Here is a 15,815-nt window from a genome sequence, read left to right as displayed (position 1 = left end):
TTTACTTGTTTGTAAAAAAGATGATTTTAAGGTTGACAGATTTTGTGTATTTCTTATAGGTCAGTCAGATATTAGTAATTCAATTGTAAATAAAAATCATTATTACAATACTGATACTGAGTCAGCACAGGAAAGTGAAATATCATCTGAGTGAACCTGCTTTTATAAGCAAGTCAAAGATAATGGTCCCAATGTTGTCGATGACGGCTGAGAGCCAAATATCTTTTTGCTTTACAGAGTGAGGAAAGAAACACTGCATGGTAACTCAACCATGTGTTACCCAAGTTACAAGTGGTACAAACTGTTTATTAACAGGTATTAAGACATAATACAATCTAAAAAGATGAGGGACACATGTGTCGCTTTAGATATCTTAGCTAGATACTGTCCATCATACATGATTTACACTAAACTAGAAGCAAGAGAAATTGATCATGGATCACAGCCTAATAATGGGCACAACGCCGAGACAAGGCAACGTAAATTCCATTGTAGACATATTAGTTCTAAGTAAAGAATAAAAGTAAAATGTTAATCTTAGACAGTCCATAGCTCACACATTCTGAAGTCTTTAAGTAAATTGTAGGTCACAGGGTGAATGCTGAACAAATAAAGGGGTGTGATGGGGAGCTCCCGTCATCCACGTGTGCTCTTTAACAGTTTCTGTAACAACAAAGGGAAGAAATACAATTAGGCTATTAAGATCAGGGGTCAGCACCATTGACACGCCAAGGGATAATCACTGGCATCCAAGCAATTGTCACAGTGTGTTCATTTCATTTTTATACAATGTCAATTTATAATAGTTATGCTTCTTATATGCATATATACAATATATATATATACAGTATATATATATATATATATATATATATATATATATATATATAATATTAAAATATCATATCATTTAAAAATAATACTTTTTAATATACAATAGTATCCATTTATATTATCCATATATAAAATAATCTATTAATACATGTTTTTTTAGTGAAATTGTGATTTATAGTAAAACTAAAAATGCACTTTATGTACAAAAGGTTGCTGACCACAAATTAACAGAAACTACTAATAGCCTATATCATTTAAAAACACCCAGTTTCTCAGTTATTCTCCTGTTTTTCTCCCCCTCTCAAATTCCCACTTACCATGGCAGAGCTTTACATTAAACACCTGAGTTCAGAGGCAGCCATGCTGAACCGGTCTGCCCCTGAACTCTGGAAAGCATGTAATTCCTAACATGTTTAGTTGTGACAAGCCATCAGGACTTCGCTCTTGATTTGGAACAAGCAGAGCATATTTCATGCCCCTGCTGCTTAAGTGCATCTGTACAAGGAGCACTCTGCACACAATTACATCTTAATCAAATAAGCTGCCCGCCCTCGTGAAAATAAACGCAGAACGATGACTAGCATGAAAACTGTCCGGATCTCTGTTCAGTGTTATTGTGACTCATTTGATGTGGTGCCCCATTCAAATCTATAGCACTGGAGAAAATATCCATCAAAGAGGTGGTTGTAAGATGATGTAGCCGGATTCCGGCTTCAGTACGTTTGGTGCCTTAATTACTTTTTCAGGTCATGAGCCTCAAAACAGATGAATAAATAAATAAAAATTACAGGAGATTTAGCTGGGCCTAATCTACAGTAAAACACTTTATCTAAACTTAATCTAACAGCAATCAACACTGCAACTCTGTCAAAGCATGGACTTCATTAATGATTCATTCACTCAGACCTGACAAAGCCTGTCAAGCACATGTCTGGGTCAATAATTGTATTTATTTCTTTTTTTCTTTAAAAATTTGGATTGAACCATTCAAATCTGTCAAGAAAACAATATGTCAGTGGAAAAAATACAAATGGTCCTAAAATTAGGCCTCCATTCTTTATGGAAAAAAATAAGTATTTTTTTTTTTTTTACCTGGACATGATCGGGTGACTGGGAGTGTGTTTTTGTACTGTTTTATTCTGATTTGTTTAAAACAAAATTCCATGCACTCCAGCATGGTATTTCAAGTCATACTGGAATCTATCATAATCAGCACAGGGTGCACACAGCTGCCAATTTCTTTCCATTTATGAGTACTGATATGAACTCATCCAGTCTCACTCTAAAACAGGCTACACAGCTAACAAGCTGAACCTGGAGATAAGATGCCTTATGTAGCTCTTGGCAGTTCACTAATGAACAAATTGATTGCTGTAACACATACTGTTGAGAAGATCAATAGAGAGGACATGGGTGACATCTGCTAACAATGCAGCCTGATTATATTAATATCCATTGGAAACCTAACCCAGCCAATCTCAGGTACCCACTGTGCTTGTTAGAGAACATCACTGCCTCAACACATTGTTGGACCTTAGGCTAAAATAAATCAACTGAAGTATAAAGGAGGGACGTTGGAAGTACATTTTGGCTGATAGTTCAACACTACATAGACCAGAGATAAAAACAAGTCACTTTCTATCCTTATAAAATAATAAACAACTAAATGTGTACATGAGAGGCCATACAGAACAAAGATTCAAGAACAAAAGGAAAGCAGCATATTTTGACCATAGGATCATGTTAACTTGATTTAGGGAAAAATAAAGATATACAGTGTGCACATTTAAAGACAATTTTAACAGTCATGCCTTATATTTAAAAACAAACAAAAATGACAATAAATACTTCATCAAAATAATTAATATAATTTAATAAAATTCATATAATGACTGTATTATTTAATATAATAAAATCATTTATTAAATAAAATCAAATAAATCTACTATATGAATATATAATATCGATTTTTGCAGAGCAAAAATAAAAATGTCAATATTTTCAGCTACTCAATATTAATGGAAAGTTTCAATTTCTACATAGCTACATTGAGCTAATGCAGTTTAGAGGCCTCTTTTAATTAGCTTCATTATTAGGTGGTGTTGGATACCTTCGCAACAGCTCTGACATGGTGAACTTTGATGGTTGCTGATTTCTCCTCAAAGGCCTTCACCCTGGACTCTTCCGCTAGACGATGCAGGACAACCAGGAGGTTGAGCTGGGCCTGTGGACACAAGAGAAAAACCAATTTCTTATTTAGCCGACAGAGACCATACCCTTGGAGCAATCTAGAGCATGTGAATGGAATACACTGAGAACAACTATTAATTGCTAATAAATCATTAATTAAAGAAGTGTATTAAATAATGTTTGCAGAAATTATTGCACAAATTACTTTGGTTTATTACTCAAGATAACACACAAAGGCAGAAAACATATCAGGTTCCTTTAACCAAAAACCCTACAAAAGTAAGCCAGAGCTAAATAAAAACACAATGCTTAAGTGTTGGACAACCATGTAATCATTTTTAAGAGGCTCTTAGTAACAGTGCACAAAGGGAGAAACACTTGGAGTCAAAAGGACTATCAGTTTTGAGCGACTCAAGTGAAAATCATACTCTGTTGTTCTGCTAAGTGTAGCATGCAGAGTTATAACCCCATACCTGTGCATGGATCAACAGATAAGTGCTGCTGTAAAGGAGGATTATGTTACAGGAACTCCTAGGCAGATCCAGGAGAGGGTGGTGGGGGGGATGGGGGGTCAGAGAAAGACAAATCTCCCAGCCCTCCCCAAAGACATGGATCATTGTGCAACCTTGTCAGATTAGACCAGGAAATTGTTTCATTTTCAGCACCTCATCTGTCTTTGCCCATTTTGTCACAAGATACTGAACAGAGCTCTGCACTTGAGGATGGATTTCAGATCAGCTTTGAGCTCAAATTAAGTTTGCATATTTAAAATAACCACCACTTGTGCTGGAACATGTGCTAACATGACTACATTGTTTAAAACATACTACTGACAGCAAGGGGAATCTTGAGCATGCATTGAGCTGGGCCTTCACCTTTAAGCAAAACCAAAGAAATAAACACAGAGAAAGCTAGTTCAGTATACAGAAGTGTCTTCCCGGTGTAGCTTATAATGCACAATATGAAGTCATTCTCTTGTCTGAGTATATTTCCATCATCATTTAAACAGTTTAAGTGGTTCTGAATCACAAAGCCATAACCATGTGTATGAATATTCACTACATGCATAATGAGATGCTTTTGAGTGTGCATCACAATCTGTCATTACTTTCTCTCAAGTCTACGTACTGTATCATTCAGTACATTTCACTGTCAAGGGCTCATATTGTTCTAAACTGTAGCATTTTATTTTTTCATGACAACATCATATCTTCTGATAAACTAATAGCTATATTTGTTTTACGATCACTAACTGATAAATGGCTGATATTATACATTTTTACTAATTAATAATAAAAAAAGGAGGAAAAATTAAATAGTTTCTATATTAATATGAATTTAGATATCACAACTTGTTATGTGTCCTATTTACCAATCTATTATCTATTGCTATCCCTACAAAGGGATCTAAATAACAATCTAAATATTAAAACAGGCAATTACACATGTTAACATCAACAATAAACATCCAGTATCTGCCAAATGTTATTGATTCTCTAACTGACAGTCTGACAACATGCTCCTTTTGATGTTGTACCTTTAAGACTTCTAAAATCAAAGACTTATAACATCATATTGATGTTTGCTGGCCTGTTTTTACAACTTAGTTTCATAAACTGAATGAGTGGACTGGGGAAGGAGCGTTGCGTTCTTAACAAATTCTGGCCCCACTTTATATTAAGTGTCCTTAATACCTGTATACTTACATAGTACCTAGATGTGTACTGTACATAGTATGTAACCACAGTGTAAGTACACATTGGTACATAGTATCTACAGGTCTAATGTTTGTGTAACTACACATATGTAACAACCCACTGAAATGTGTAACAGGACATTGGTAACAACACTTTTTGGTAATGAAAGTACAAATGTGTAACGAAAGTGTTAAACTTTATATTAGATTTATCATGTAATTACTCTGATGTTACACAGCAGTGGCCAGTAAGTTAGGCTTTACATAGAAATTGTGGTTGGTGTCCCAAATGTTACACTTTATATTAAGTGGACAGTTCCTGAGGAGTTACCATGTAAGTACACTGGTATTACAGTGGTGCACCAACTCCAACTCAAAATCCAACTCCTCCCACTTTACATATCCCTAAACCTACCCATCTCCACCCCCTGGATCCTACTTCACCCCTAAATCTACCCATCTCCATCCCCTGGATCCTACTTCACCCCTAAACCTACCCATCTCCACCCCCTGGATCAAATAGTATCAATTACTCTTATACATATTGTTGTTACAAAATGTAGTTAACTATGTCCTGTTACACATTTGTACTTACACAAAACATCCTGAGGGTTGTTACATTTATGTATAACAGCTGTAGATACTATGTACCAATGTGTACTTTCACTGTGGTTACATACTACATACATTTAATTACTATGTAAGTGCACAGGTATTAGGGACACAATATAAAGTGGGACCCAAATTCTTAATGACAAAATTTCCTGCACATTCACCACTGTGGTTTGCACTGCTTTATGAAGAAAGCTCTGTATATTATCTCCTGCACTTTCTCTCAATCTCAAAAATGTGTATAAACAAATAAAACAATTGACCACATCCACTGAACCATATCCAGCTAGTTTTCCTAATGATTTCAGTTGAAAAAAAAGGCAGCGCTTCTTGTGCATCTACACAACGCCATTCGGATGTAATTTAAATCTATTTATACCTCATTTTCATAATTGTGGGTCATCTCTAGGGCGTCTGAATACTTCTCCAACAGCTGGTCTTGAGAGTGTTATTCGAGAAGGAAATTGAGAAGCCCATGTAGGCTTCCCCTGTGCCAGAGGCTTTGCCAAAACATAACAACCGGCCTTAACTGATTACAGCAGAGGCCATCAGAGGAGGAGTACGGAGAAATCCGGTCTCAGCAGCATCAACATTAAAGAGAGTCTGCATCTTCTGCTTCAGTGTACAGTGCAGACTTACACTGTCCTGTGATCAGTCCAAATGTCACCTTGGTCTTGTATCAGAAAGTGTAACAATATGAATCTGGATTTACATTTCCTGAAGGAAATCCCTTTGCTAAGACGGCAGAAAAATAAAATTATTTCAGATTCAAGAAAGTGTAAGTTTCAAGGCTAGTTCACAGTGCACCATTAAACATCAGAAAACTAACAGCCACTAATGTTTATTGGCCTCTATGCCTTCCTGTAGCTCAAAAAATGTAGAACATGGCACTAGTAACGCAGGTTTAATTCCTAGGGAATAACCAGCCAACCAAATTGTACCGACTAAACTAAAAAAATTGTCTACATAATATCTCAAATCAATCATTTTAAATTTTACAGGCATTAATTAAATTTTGGCCATCACAGCATTATAATTTACTTGATAAAAAAAAAAGAAAAAATTATCTTTATTTTGAGATTTGCTAAAAATTATAAAGTGATCATTAGATGCCAATGTAATATAAGATAAATGTAAAAAAAAATATTGCTAAAGAATGAGCACGCACAATATAATCCAATATTGACAAATAAAAAAAAGAATTATAATATCGGGCAATAACAATAAGGCACTGATTGTGCATCCCTAATAGGTAAAAATTGTCAAACACAATTTAGTATGCAAATGAATGCAAGAAAGAAGATTAGCAAGCAACATAAATCAATTCTAACTAGGGCTGCATGATTAATCAAAATTAAATCGCAAAGGCGATAAAGGCGATTGTCATGCTACTTTTCAGTGAAGCACACCGGTTCTGTGATCAGCAGTAAATCTCCATCCGAAGCCCAGAGGGCTGAAACTCCAAATACACCTCACAGAAGAGACCCAGGAAATGCCTATAGGTTGCTGAATAAACAGAAGATTTAACTGCTTTCATTAATTCAACCACACGACTACATCAATATATGGTTTATCGGAGTTTGTCTTAATATAGAACGATTTCTAAGATTTCATAATTGCGCGATTAAATCGTCTGCTTGTCAGTGAACAGTGTAGTTAATGCTGCTCCATATGAAAGCACATCCTGGAGATTTACTACAAATCACAGAACCGACTTTACTGACAAGATACGCATGACTATTAGGGATGGGCATTTTCCACAAATATCACATTCGAATATTTGAGCTCACAAAAAAACGAATATTCGAATATTCGTTTATTTAAATTAAGTTTAATGAGTCAGATGTTATTTTTCAGCAACATTTGTTTTCGTCATTTTGAACAAGCTTACAATAAGCTTAAACATTACACATCGTGTTTTGTAGCTGAAAACCTTTAACAATGCGTGCAAACAAACAAAAGTACAGATTAAAAGCAAAAAAAAAAAAAAAAAAGTGAACAAATAAAAAACGTAAAGCAGCCTGCAGCAATTAGGCTATTGTACAGAATGTAGCTTACACTTAACTTTTAAACTGTCAGCAAATCTTTTTTGCTTTTTTTCTATTGTTTCAAATGTTCTTGTTAAGAAATACGGGCATGTAAACATGATTGGGGGAAAGTCGGCTCCTTAGTCTGTTAACAATAAGGCCAGCCGCGGAGAAAACGCGCTCTGACGATACAGACGTTGGCGGGACTCACAAATAACGGTGTGCTAAGCGAATCAGTTTTGTGAAGCGCTTCGTGTTTTCGTTTACCACTGAATGGAATCCTCATCTGGTGGAATACATGGCTCCAGCAAGAACTGTTCCCACTCGTCTCGGCTGGACTCTCTGTAATCATCGCTGGAGAACTGGCTCAGCCTTTTCCGACGAGTGGGCATTGCATCTTCTTCATCGTTGGTGACGGCGGCTGCATCCGCACCACTCGCATCAAGGGAAATGATCCGATAATGTTCAAAAAAGTTTTTTTTCTTACTTCTCTCATGTTTTCATCGAGAAACCTGAGATGTTTGTGCCGAGGGTCTAGGGCAGACGCGAGAAGAGGAGTTTTCACTGCATTCTCCAAGTTAGCGGTGTTTATTCGTTGCTTGAGAGATGCTGCAACAATGTTCTTGGATCACTTTCTGTGATTCTCCGCGGCATATCTGAAGTACTGTAGAAGACCGCAGTTCTTTTAGGAGGCGTTCATATCGCGTCTTTTGCATGCTCAAGTTCGTTATTTCCAATGTAGGCGCGCGGTATGCGCGCTCATAATGGAAGCGACGCGGTCGCGATGCGCACGCGGTGCGACGCGGTCCCGTTTTTTCCAGGCGCGTCCGCACAGCATCGAGTTAAAAACATCTAACCTTTCAGAATGCTACAAGCGCACCGCAGGTCATGTGACAAGAACTAAACATTCAGCTTCATCCTTTCCTGTAACAACGTTGAAAGCTCAGCCAAGATGAAGGAACAGCTGATCATAGCTGTATATGGATTGCAATTTTGAAATAAATTTAGTAGCAGAGCTACTGAAAGCGATTTTTTTTGTGCTGCAAATCCATTTATCCTTTGCTGAAATTTCCGTCTTCATGGAGAGAACGCGTCGCTCAGGAGCGCTTCTGCCCGAGCGCTTTGGAAAGAAGGAGGAAGCGGCGCGCATAGCCTTTTCCACGCCTTATTAGGCGCGATATGTGAATGGCCCCTTAATCATTCATTAATTATTTTTTGCTTGCATACACCTTCAAATATGCCGTGGAGAATCACAGAAAGTGACCAAATTAGGTTTTATTGGGGACCTTTTTTTTTGTTGTTGCGAAATTCGAATATCATTTTTATTTTTCGAATATCATTTTTATTTATCGAATAATTAGAGCAGAACGAATATTCGAATGTTCGACTATCCGTGCACATCCCTAATGACTATCACATTCGATTAATTGTCTCTGGGATGAAATTAGACTCAAAATGATTAGTAGATGCATGCAAAATTATCCATGTACTGCATAAATTTTATACATGTATCTTAACGAACCACAAACAAATGTCTTTCAATTTGATTCGGGATTAAATGATTGTGCAGCGATTTGTACATATACAGACATGTTTGCGAATAAAAATGTTATGTTCTGCATTAATATATCATAAATTGCTCATGCAAAAAGGAATCCATGCATATGTGGATCGGGTGACACGCGTGCATTAATTGACGTCTAGTTCGAGTCGATCTTGTTCGGTTCATTTGGATTTTGAGACTTCATTTTCACAGTTTTCAGCATATCACGTCTCACACACACAACTACTGACGAACAAGGCCCAGTGCAATTCACTAACATGTTCACAATTTGAAAAATTAGCGATTGTGCGTCATTACACTGAAACAAATGCTTTTCAACTGATGTCCGCAGAGTTAAGAATTACATTAATGTGCAGCATTTTGTTCAAATGGAAACATATTTGTGAATACAAATGTTATAGTTTATATTAAAAATTATCATAATTTGTGTATGTAGGGATTAAAATGTGCATTTGTGGATCAGGCGACACGCGTGCATTCATCCACGTCTCTTCTGAGTCGATTCTATTTGATTTATTTGAATTTTGAGACTTTCGTTCCGCCCTTTAAGCCTTGCCCAATCCACACACACACAGCTCACAATCCACGCGCAGCTGAGCTTAAGAACAACAGCGACCACTAGAACACAATCATAGCTTGAGCAATTACAAGCAGACTCATTCATGATATGATGCATAAGGCAAAAGTGTGAAGGGCCTTATTAGGAATTTTGTCATTAAAACCACAGGAAACCAGACCAAACCGGTACATATTCATAGGACGGTAAAAAAGAAAAAGAAAAAAAGGAGCTTTCTTTCATTTTTTCCTGCATTTTCCTTTTAATTTAATGGCTGGATTAGACCCCTGTAAAGCAGAGCACCTTTCAGGCGGCTTTTACATCCCCACCTCCAGTCTCCATAAAGGAAGACCAGCTGCAATGGACCTTTAATTAGGACCCTGTTAGCGCACGAACATCCTACACACATACATGCAGCATAACCAACTATGTACAGTGCCCCTCAACTTAAAACAACGGATAAGCAATTCCCTTATTCCCATGGAAAACACTAGGCAAGCCTGCCGAAAGGCAAACCTCAATCAATTTAAACCACTGGACTTCCCTTTTAAAAACTGGAGTTCCTTTTAATCATCTTAAGCTATGAAGTGGTCAGTATCAAGCAATCAAAGAGGCAGCATGCGACACTGCCATACATCTAATGCATGTAACAACATTTACAGTGGCCACTTCATGTGATGATGCATAAAACAAAGTGGTTTCATCAGTGTAGCTTGGATATAAAATGTTAAACAAATGTAAACACATCTGCCACGCTAAGGGACCAAGTTCCTTAAAATAAAATCGACTTCAAAAAAGTCACAACGTGGTGGCCTTTATTGGTTTGTCTGCCCATTTGTGGTTTCCTGATCCTAGAATTAGGTATTTTCCTAAGTGACAAGATGGGCAAGAACTTTGCACTGGTAGCAAACAAATCATTACCGTCATAGGCCTGTGGTCTCACAGTTATGGAAAATGCTCGGACATATGGTTCTAATGGAGACAATGTGAGTTTGAATATAGCTGCAGGCATGTCCCAGTTCAGTTCCTCATAATAATAACAATAATTAAAAAATATTTTTAAAAAGACAAACAGCTTTAGAAACAGGTTATAAATAACTTATGTAGAATGGCTGGTGGGAGACAACAGTGCTTCTTGATTTTTGTATAATAATGCAAACAAGCAGTAAAATGCATCAGGCAACATTACATTAAACATTTAAATTCACTTCCATTTGAAAAGCCTACTACTGGTACTAAATCTTTTCATAAATAATTGTAACCAAAATTAAAATGCATTATATTATTTGCAGACTCCTTGTTACATGTGAAATCGGTTGCTTGTCATGTTTAATGTTTTGTACCTTCTAAAGGTGTAGCAAAAAAATAGATAGAAGTATTATAACTGTGGTCATGCGCGTAATTTGCACGGGGGTTACGGGGGTCATGACCCCCCCCCAAAATCAGATCCAGCTAATATAACCCCCCCAATATCATCACATCATTCAGATTAAAATAGATATGAAATATTCAGAATGAATACTTTTGTTCATTTTCTTTATTAATTTCATTTGCCAGCAAGAAAGATATTATCATATTTTAAATAATCTGTAATGTACCCCCCGCCCACCGCACCGATTAGGTATTACCAAAGTCTCTGGTATTACCCAACCCGCTTTCAGTACCAAGTTTGTTCACTATTTTGCGCAGTCGATGGGATGAATGGTTGGAGAAAGCTGACGGAAAGATGAAAAGGACACTGAAAGGCAGCCAGACAACGATTTTTCATTGTTTGTCGACACCAGCCAAAAAAAAAGAAAAAAGAAAAAAAAAAGAAAAACGAAAAATCCTGACCAAACGGAGGTACCCTTAAGTTAGCTGTTAAGTTAGCTCAGCGTTTCTCAAAGTGTGGGGAATAGAAACATGACAAACAGGTTTTGTGCCCATCTTTTTAATTCCTTTATTTATTGACCATACACTCAAAACAAAGACACATTTAAATGTAAGCCTTGACGTTACTTAACCTCTTCACACGTAAGTTTAAAAGTATTTCAAGGCTACCGTTATTGATCGTAGTATCGCTTTATGGTTCCCATGGAGACGCGCCATTCATTGCTTGTCACACCGTAGCCACAATAGTGCTGAATGACTGATGATCTGCTTTTATTTCCTTTTTTATTCAAAATTTCACAAATGTGTTAGCTATAGCAGGATATATCTGATATTCCGATTGTCAAATATGTGCAAGTGGATGTGTTTTGTTGTTCAAACACCTTTATAACGATCGCATTACTTGAGCTGTATGCACAACGTATTTTAGGTATCTATCTTATTAAAATACCTAAAAAAATACGTACATTATTAGGAATTTACCACCTCTGGTTCAATTTGAGATTATTTTTATTTTTGTTTGTTTGTTTTTTTGTTGTTCTTTTTGCATGGATTTTGCAAAGTGTCAAAATGAATCAAAGCACAACTAGGTTAATGTTAGTCCACACTTGTATTGATGTTATCAGAGGCTAAATGCAAACACAATTATTATTATTTTTTAATCTAATTTTGAGTCTTATTTCATGCAAAGTGATAATATAATTGCACTTTCATTTTCTTTATTTGAAAATTTTTAATGCTGTTATTTGATGTTAAGTTTTTAAAATGTGATGTTAATAAAATACATTTTAACAGTTAAACTTAAAGCCTAGTTTATTAACATTTTGTTGGGGTGATTGGGGACAGGTGGGGCTCGAAACCCTTTCCTACCTCTGAAGTGGGGAATGGCAGAAAAGTTTGAGAAACACTGAGTTAGCTGATGATTTGTTTTGTTGACTGGAGTTGGCTGGCTAGATGTTCGTTTGCCAGTGTCCTATGAGGTAAAGCCAGAGGGTGCCAGGGACTGTGTAGAACCAATGTCACTGAATTGTAACTGCTGTTTGCTCCAATACAGTCACCCGTTTTGGGGGGGATTGCATAATTAAATTATGCAAATTAGCATGTTACCTTTTACACAAGAAAATAATACAATAAATTAATAAATAAATAAATATGCCGCGAGTTTAACCCCCCCAATGGTAGACCCAAAGTTACGCCCTTGACTGTGGTTAAAACTATTAATGAGATCAAACAATGCAATATAAAGTGCCTTACCAGGCATAATTAATGCTTTAAAAATACTTTTATAATGCACTACATATAGGCTTCAAGTACTGAGGGAAGACCAGAAAATATGCAGCCTGGCCATATTGCATTATAATGTTCACATAGGGTTCTATTAATCGCATATAACAATAATAATCAAAAACATTTTGTATCTACATTGTGCTACAAAAATGTACTGATTAATTAACTAAAAATCAGATCTTGCTCCTTCAAAATAACAGAATGTGTTAAAAAGGAAAAATATTTTCTTAAAAAAACAACAACAACAACAACAACAACAACAAAAAAAAAAAACACTTCAAGTGAATGAAAAAACACGTTCTTGCATTTTTCTTTTCCAATTCTAACCTCTCACATTGGTTGAGATGCGTCCATTTTAATATGTAATGTTATATGCATGTTTTTTTTTATATTTTAAAGTTCACAAGACAACAAAAAACAATTTCCTGCCTAATGCCAACCTATGGATGTGTCTTAAAACCTACTGATCAGAGCATGTCTGTGCTTCATAAGGGCATAAAATGTACTCAATATTCTGAGTACACAACAACTGAATAACAGTACACATGCCATGTGACAGCTAAATTATTATATCACTCATCTAAAAGTATTCATCTCATAATTTCGTGTAAATATGATACGAGCGTTTGGGGAAAACTGTTGTGGTTAATTTTCATTAACTCACCATCAAGTCTGCGTTTTTTCCTATCCGTATATTAGTGTTCTTCTTCATTTGGAGCTTCAGGGCTGCTCTCGGTGCTTTCTTTGACATGTTTTGGTTGCTTGAAGGTGTTAGTTTACGGTTTTGAAGATTGAAAATAAAGCTCGCGACTGTTTGTTTTGCTTTGTATTCAAAATAACGCGCGTTTCACTTCCGGCTCCTGATGATGACGTATAAAGCGCTAAATGGTTCCTCTCCCCAGCACGTGGTTTGTGCGTATTTATCGATACGATTTTTCGTTGATTTGGCTTGAATCACTTGGAAGTTAAGAATTTTTACAATTCTTTGAAAGTTTATTAAGCAATTCAGGGTTTTACATTATACATATTTGTTAAACACTTTTTATTTGATTAATTTGGTTCTGTTTTGGCTTAAAGATGTTACAAAAGTGTAAATTTAACAAATAACTCTTGTTCTTTTTGTTAAAGATAGGCTATACAACGTTTAATTTCTTCCGTAGCTATTTTGGATATTTAATTTGTCAAGAGTGGTAAAATAATTGCAAATCACTATTGTTTGATATACAGTATTGCTATAGCTTGAAATGCTTGTAATGGTACTAAAAATAATATCAACAATTCATACCAAGAAATGAACAATATAAAACACAATACAATAAAGTAGAATTAAATAAACATTCAACAAGACGTTCAAATGCAGATCAGTCTTTCCTTCTGTTTTGTGTGTGTGTGTGTCCCGAGCTTAAAGAATGTAAAACAGCTGCAAAGCATTTGCTGAATTAAAAATAAATTAATATATGAGATGGAGCTGAACCATTGCCAGAACCTTAAGTCCACTTTAATGGCACATGTTTTATGGTTTCTATTAATTGCTCTGAGCTTTGGGATTTGGCTGAGTTTAAAATAAAGCTCCCGGCTTTATTGTTACTCACTATAAAATGTATCAGCTTGACCCACTCATTGTTCTCCATCCTCACTAGAGTTTTTTATGAAATCATGACCATGACATTACTTACCTTTAATTAAGCAAAAACATGTTTTGGAGACATTCACATACCTGAATTTTTTTTTTTTTAATCTGTGCTTAAGATCTTTCTTTACTGATAAATTGTGATGCAAAAACAACCAAGCTGTTAAGAAACAATGTAGTTGCTGTAATTGAAAACATATTTTGTAAGTGTTTATTGCATGTATATTTATTTTTAAATTTTGCTCTAACCTCAGAATGCCACTAAAACAACAATTTGTAAGTGTGGGAGTTTTCTACAGAATAAAAAGGAAATGAGTCACACTTCAAAGGAATGATTAGTGGCAGTTCTTGTTCTGGTATTTCGTGGATTTCATTCACAGATTGCTGGAATCTTTTGGATCAAGACATTTTATGAACCGAATACACAATAGGACATGTTTTAGCTGCAAGGATCTTGTAATTATATGGATAAGTGCATAAGTAATTTCACACAGAACAAGATCCAAAATCACAGATATCTAAATATGTGCCATATTTAATATGAGAATTACATTCCCAAGTGCTTGAAACACCATTATCAGTATGTACATTTGACTATTGGCATTGGTTCACACTGGCTAGAAACACGCCAACCTCAAAAATATTGTTTCACACAGAGGAAAATATACCACACATATAAACATAAGAGAAACATTGTGGAATATTTTTAGTTTTTTTTTAAATCATTATTATAAATAATTATGCAACCAACAATTCTCTTTAGAATTAATCATCTCATCAGGATTCCACAACATGTTTTTCCACTTCCTGTTTTGATGGAATCTTGAAGTCTCCGCCAAAGCTTCATACATCATTTACTCGAGAGTGCTGCCATGGCAGCTAATGAAAAGAAAGCTTTATCAAATTCATCTTCAAACAAAGATACTAACACCACCATTTCCAAACCTTGTTCTACCAGGTCAACCATTCCATTTCCTTCATTCATCTTGTGAAGCTGAGTCTTATTCACAGAAAGCTGTGCAGTTATGGAGATGAGTTCTCATTCAGTTTCCTCCTCCACACTGGAACCTTTGTAAGGTAAGAGTATGAACCAGACACATGTTTCAATGGCTGACAGACATAATGCTACACAAATACAGACTGTCACCGGTGAAATACTCCAGTTTTAGATGTGTTCTGCATTGAGTCCAGACCACTTAAGAACCCACAGATTTATAATATTATGTGGATATCACTGTTTTGCTAAATCAAGCAATGAGGACAGGTGGATCAAGAGGTATTAGAAGGGGTCGTATATTAGGACAAGTGAACTTAACTTGTCCAAACATTTTCCCAATGTGCATTCAATTCATTACCTCCTCAGTCAGTGATAGGAACTCGATGACAATGAAGTGCTACCTAAGAGGGCTAATTTGTGTTGCGCTGTTAGGTTTCTACATAAAGCAAACACAGAAGGTCAACAGAAAAAGTAATGGAGGTCATGAAAATGTTTTATCATAGCTGATGAATATAGTAACCAGGTGCTCAAAAAAGTCCTACTAATCCAGTGT

The 15,815-nt window shown here is 35.9% G+C and overlaps 1 protein-coding gene across 1 annotated transcript; it reads right to left on the bottom strand.

Moving 5' to 3' along the window:
- Positions 1-285: 285 nt before the first annotated feature.
- Positions 286-13,521, bottom strand: LOC132103692 (centromere protein W-like). Its single transcript, XM_059508789.1, has 3 exons — positions 13,300-13,521; positions 2,945-3,058; positions 286-663 (listed from the first exon to the last, which is right to left on the bottom strand). The coding sequence occupies exons 1-3, from the start codon at positions 13,384-13,386 to the stop codon at positions 637-639; spliced, it is 228 nt and encodes a 75-aa protein (XP_059364772.1). The 5' UTR covers positions 13,387-13,521; the 3' UTR covers positions 286-636.
- Positions 13,522-15,815: the final 2,294 nt, after the last annotated feature.

This window comes from Carassius carassius, chromosome 24, assembly GCF_963082965.1.
Source record: "Carassius carassius chromosome 24, fCarCar2.1, whole genome shotgun sequence".
Lineage (NCBI taxonomy): Eukaryota > Metazoa > Chordata > Actinopteri > Cypriniformes > Cyprinidae > Carassius > Carassius carassius.
The sequence above is the reverse complement of the archived record's forward strand: the minus strand, read 5'-3'. Positions and strand labels throughout refer to the sequence as shown.

What these genes read in the sequence shown, in the direction of transcription:
- LOC132103692 (XM_059508789.1), bottom strand. Translation starts at nt 13,386, where the DNA reads ATGTCAAAGAAAGCACCGAGAGCAGCCCTGAAGCTCCAAATGAAGAAG. An exon ending in GAAAAAACGCAGACTTGATG is followed by an intron (nt 3,059 to 13,299) that starts GTGAGTTAATGA and finishes TTGTGTCCACAG; the next exon opens with GCCCAGCTCAACCTCCTGGT. An exon ending in ATGTCAGAGCTGTTGCGAAG is followed by an intron (nt 664 to 2,944) that starts GTATCCAACACC and finishes TTGTTGTTACAG; the next exon opens with AAACTGTTAAAGAGCACACG.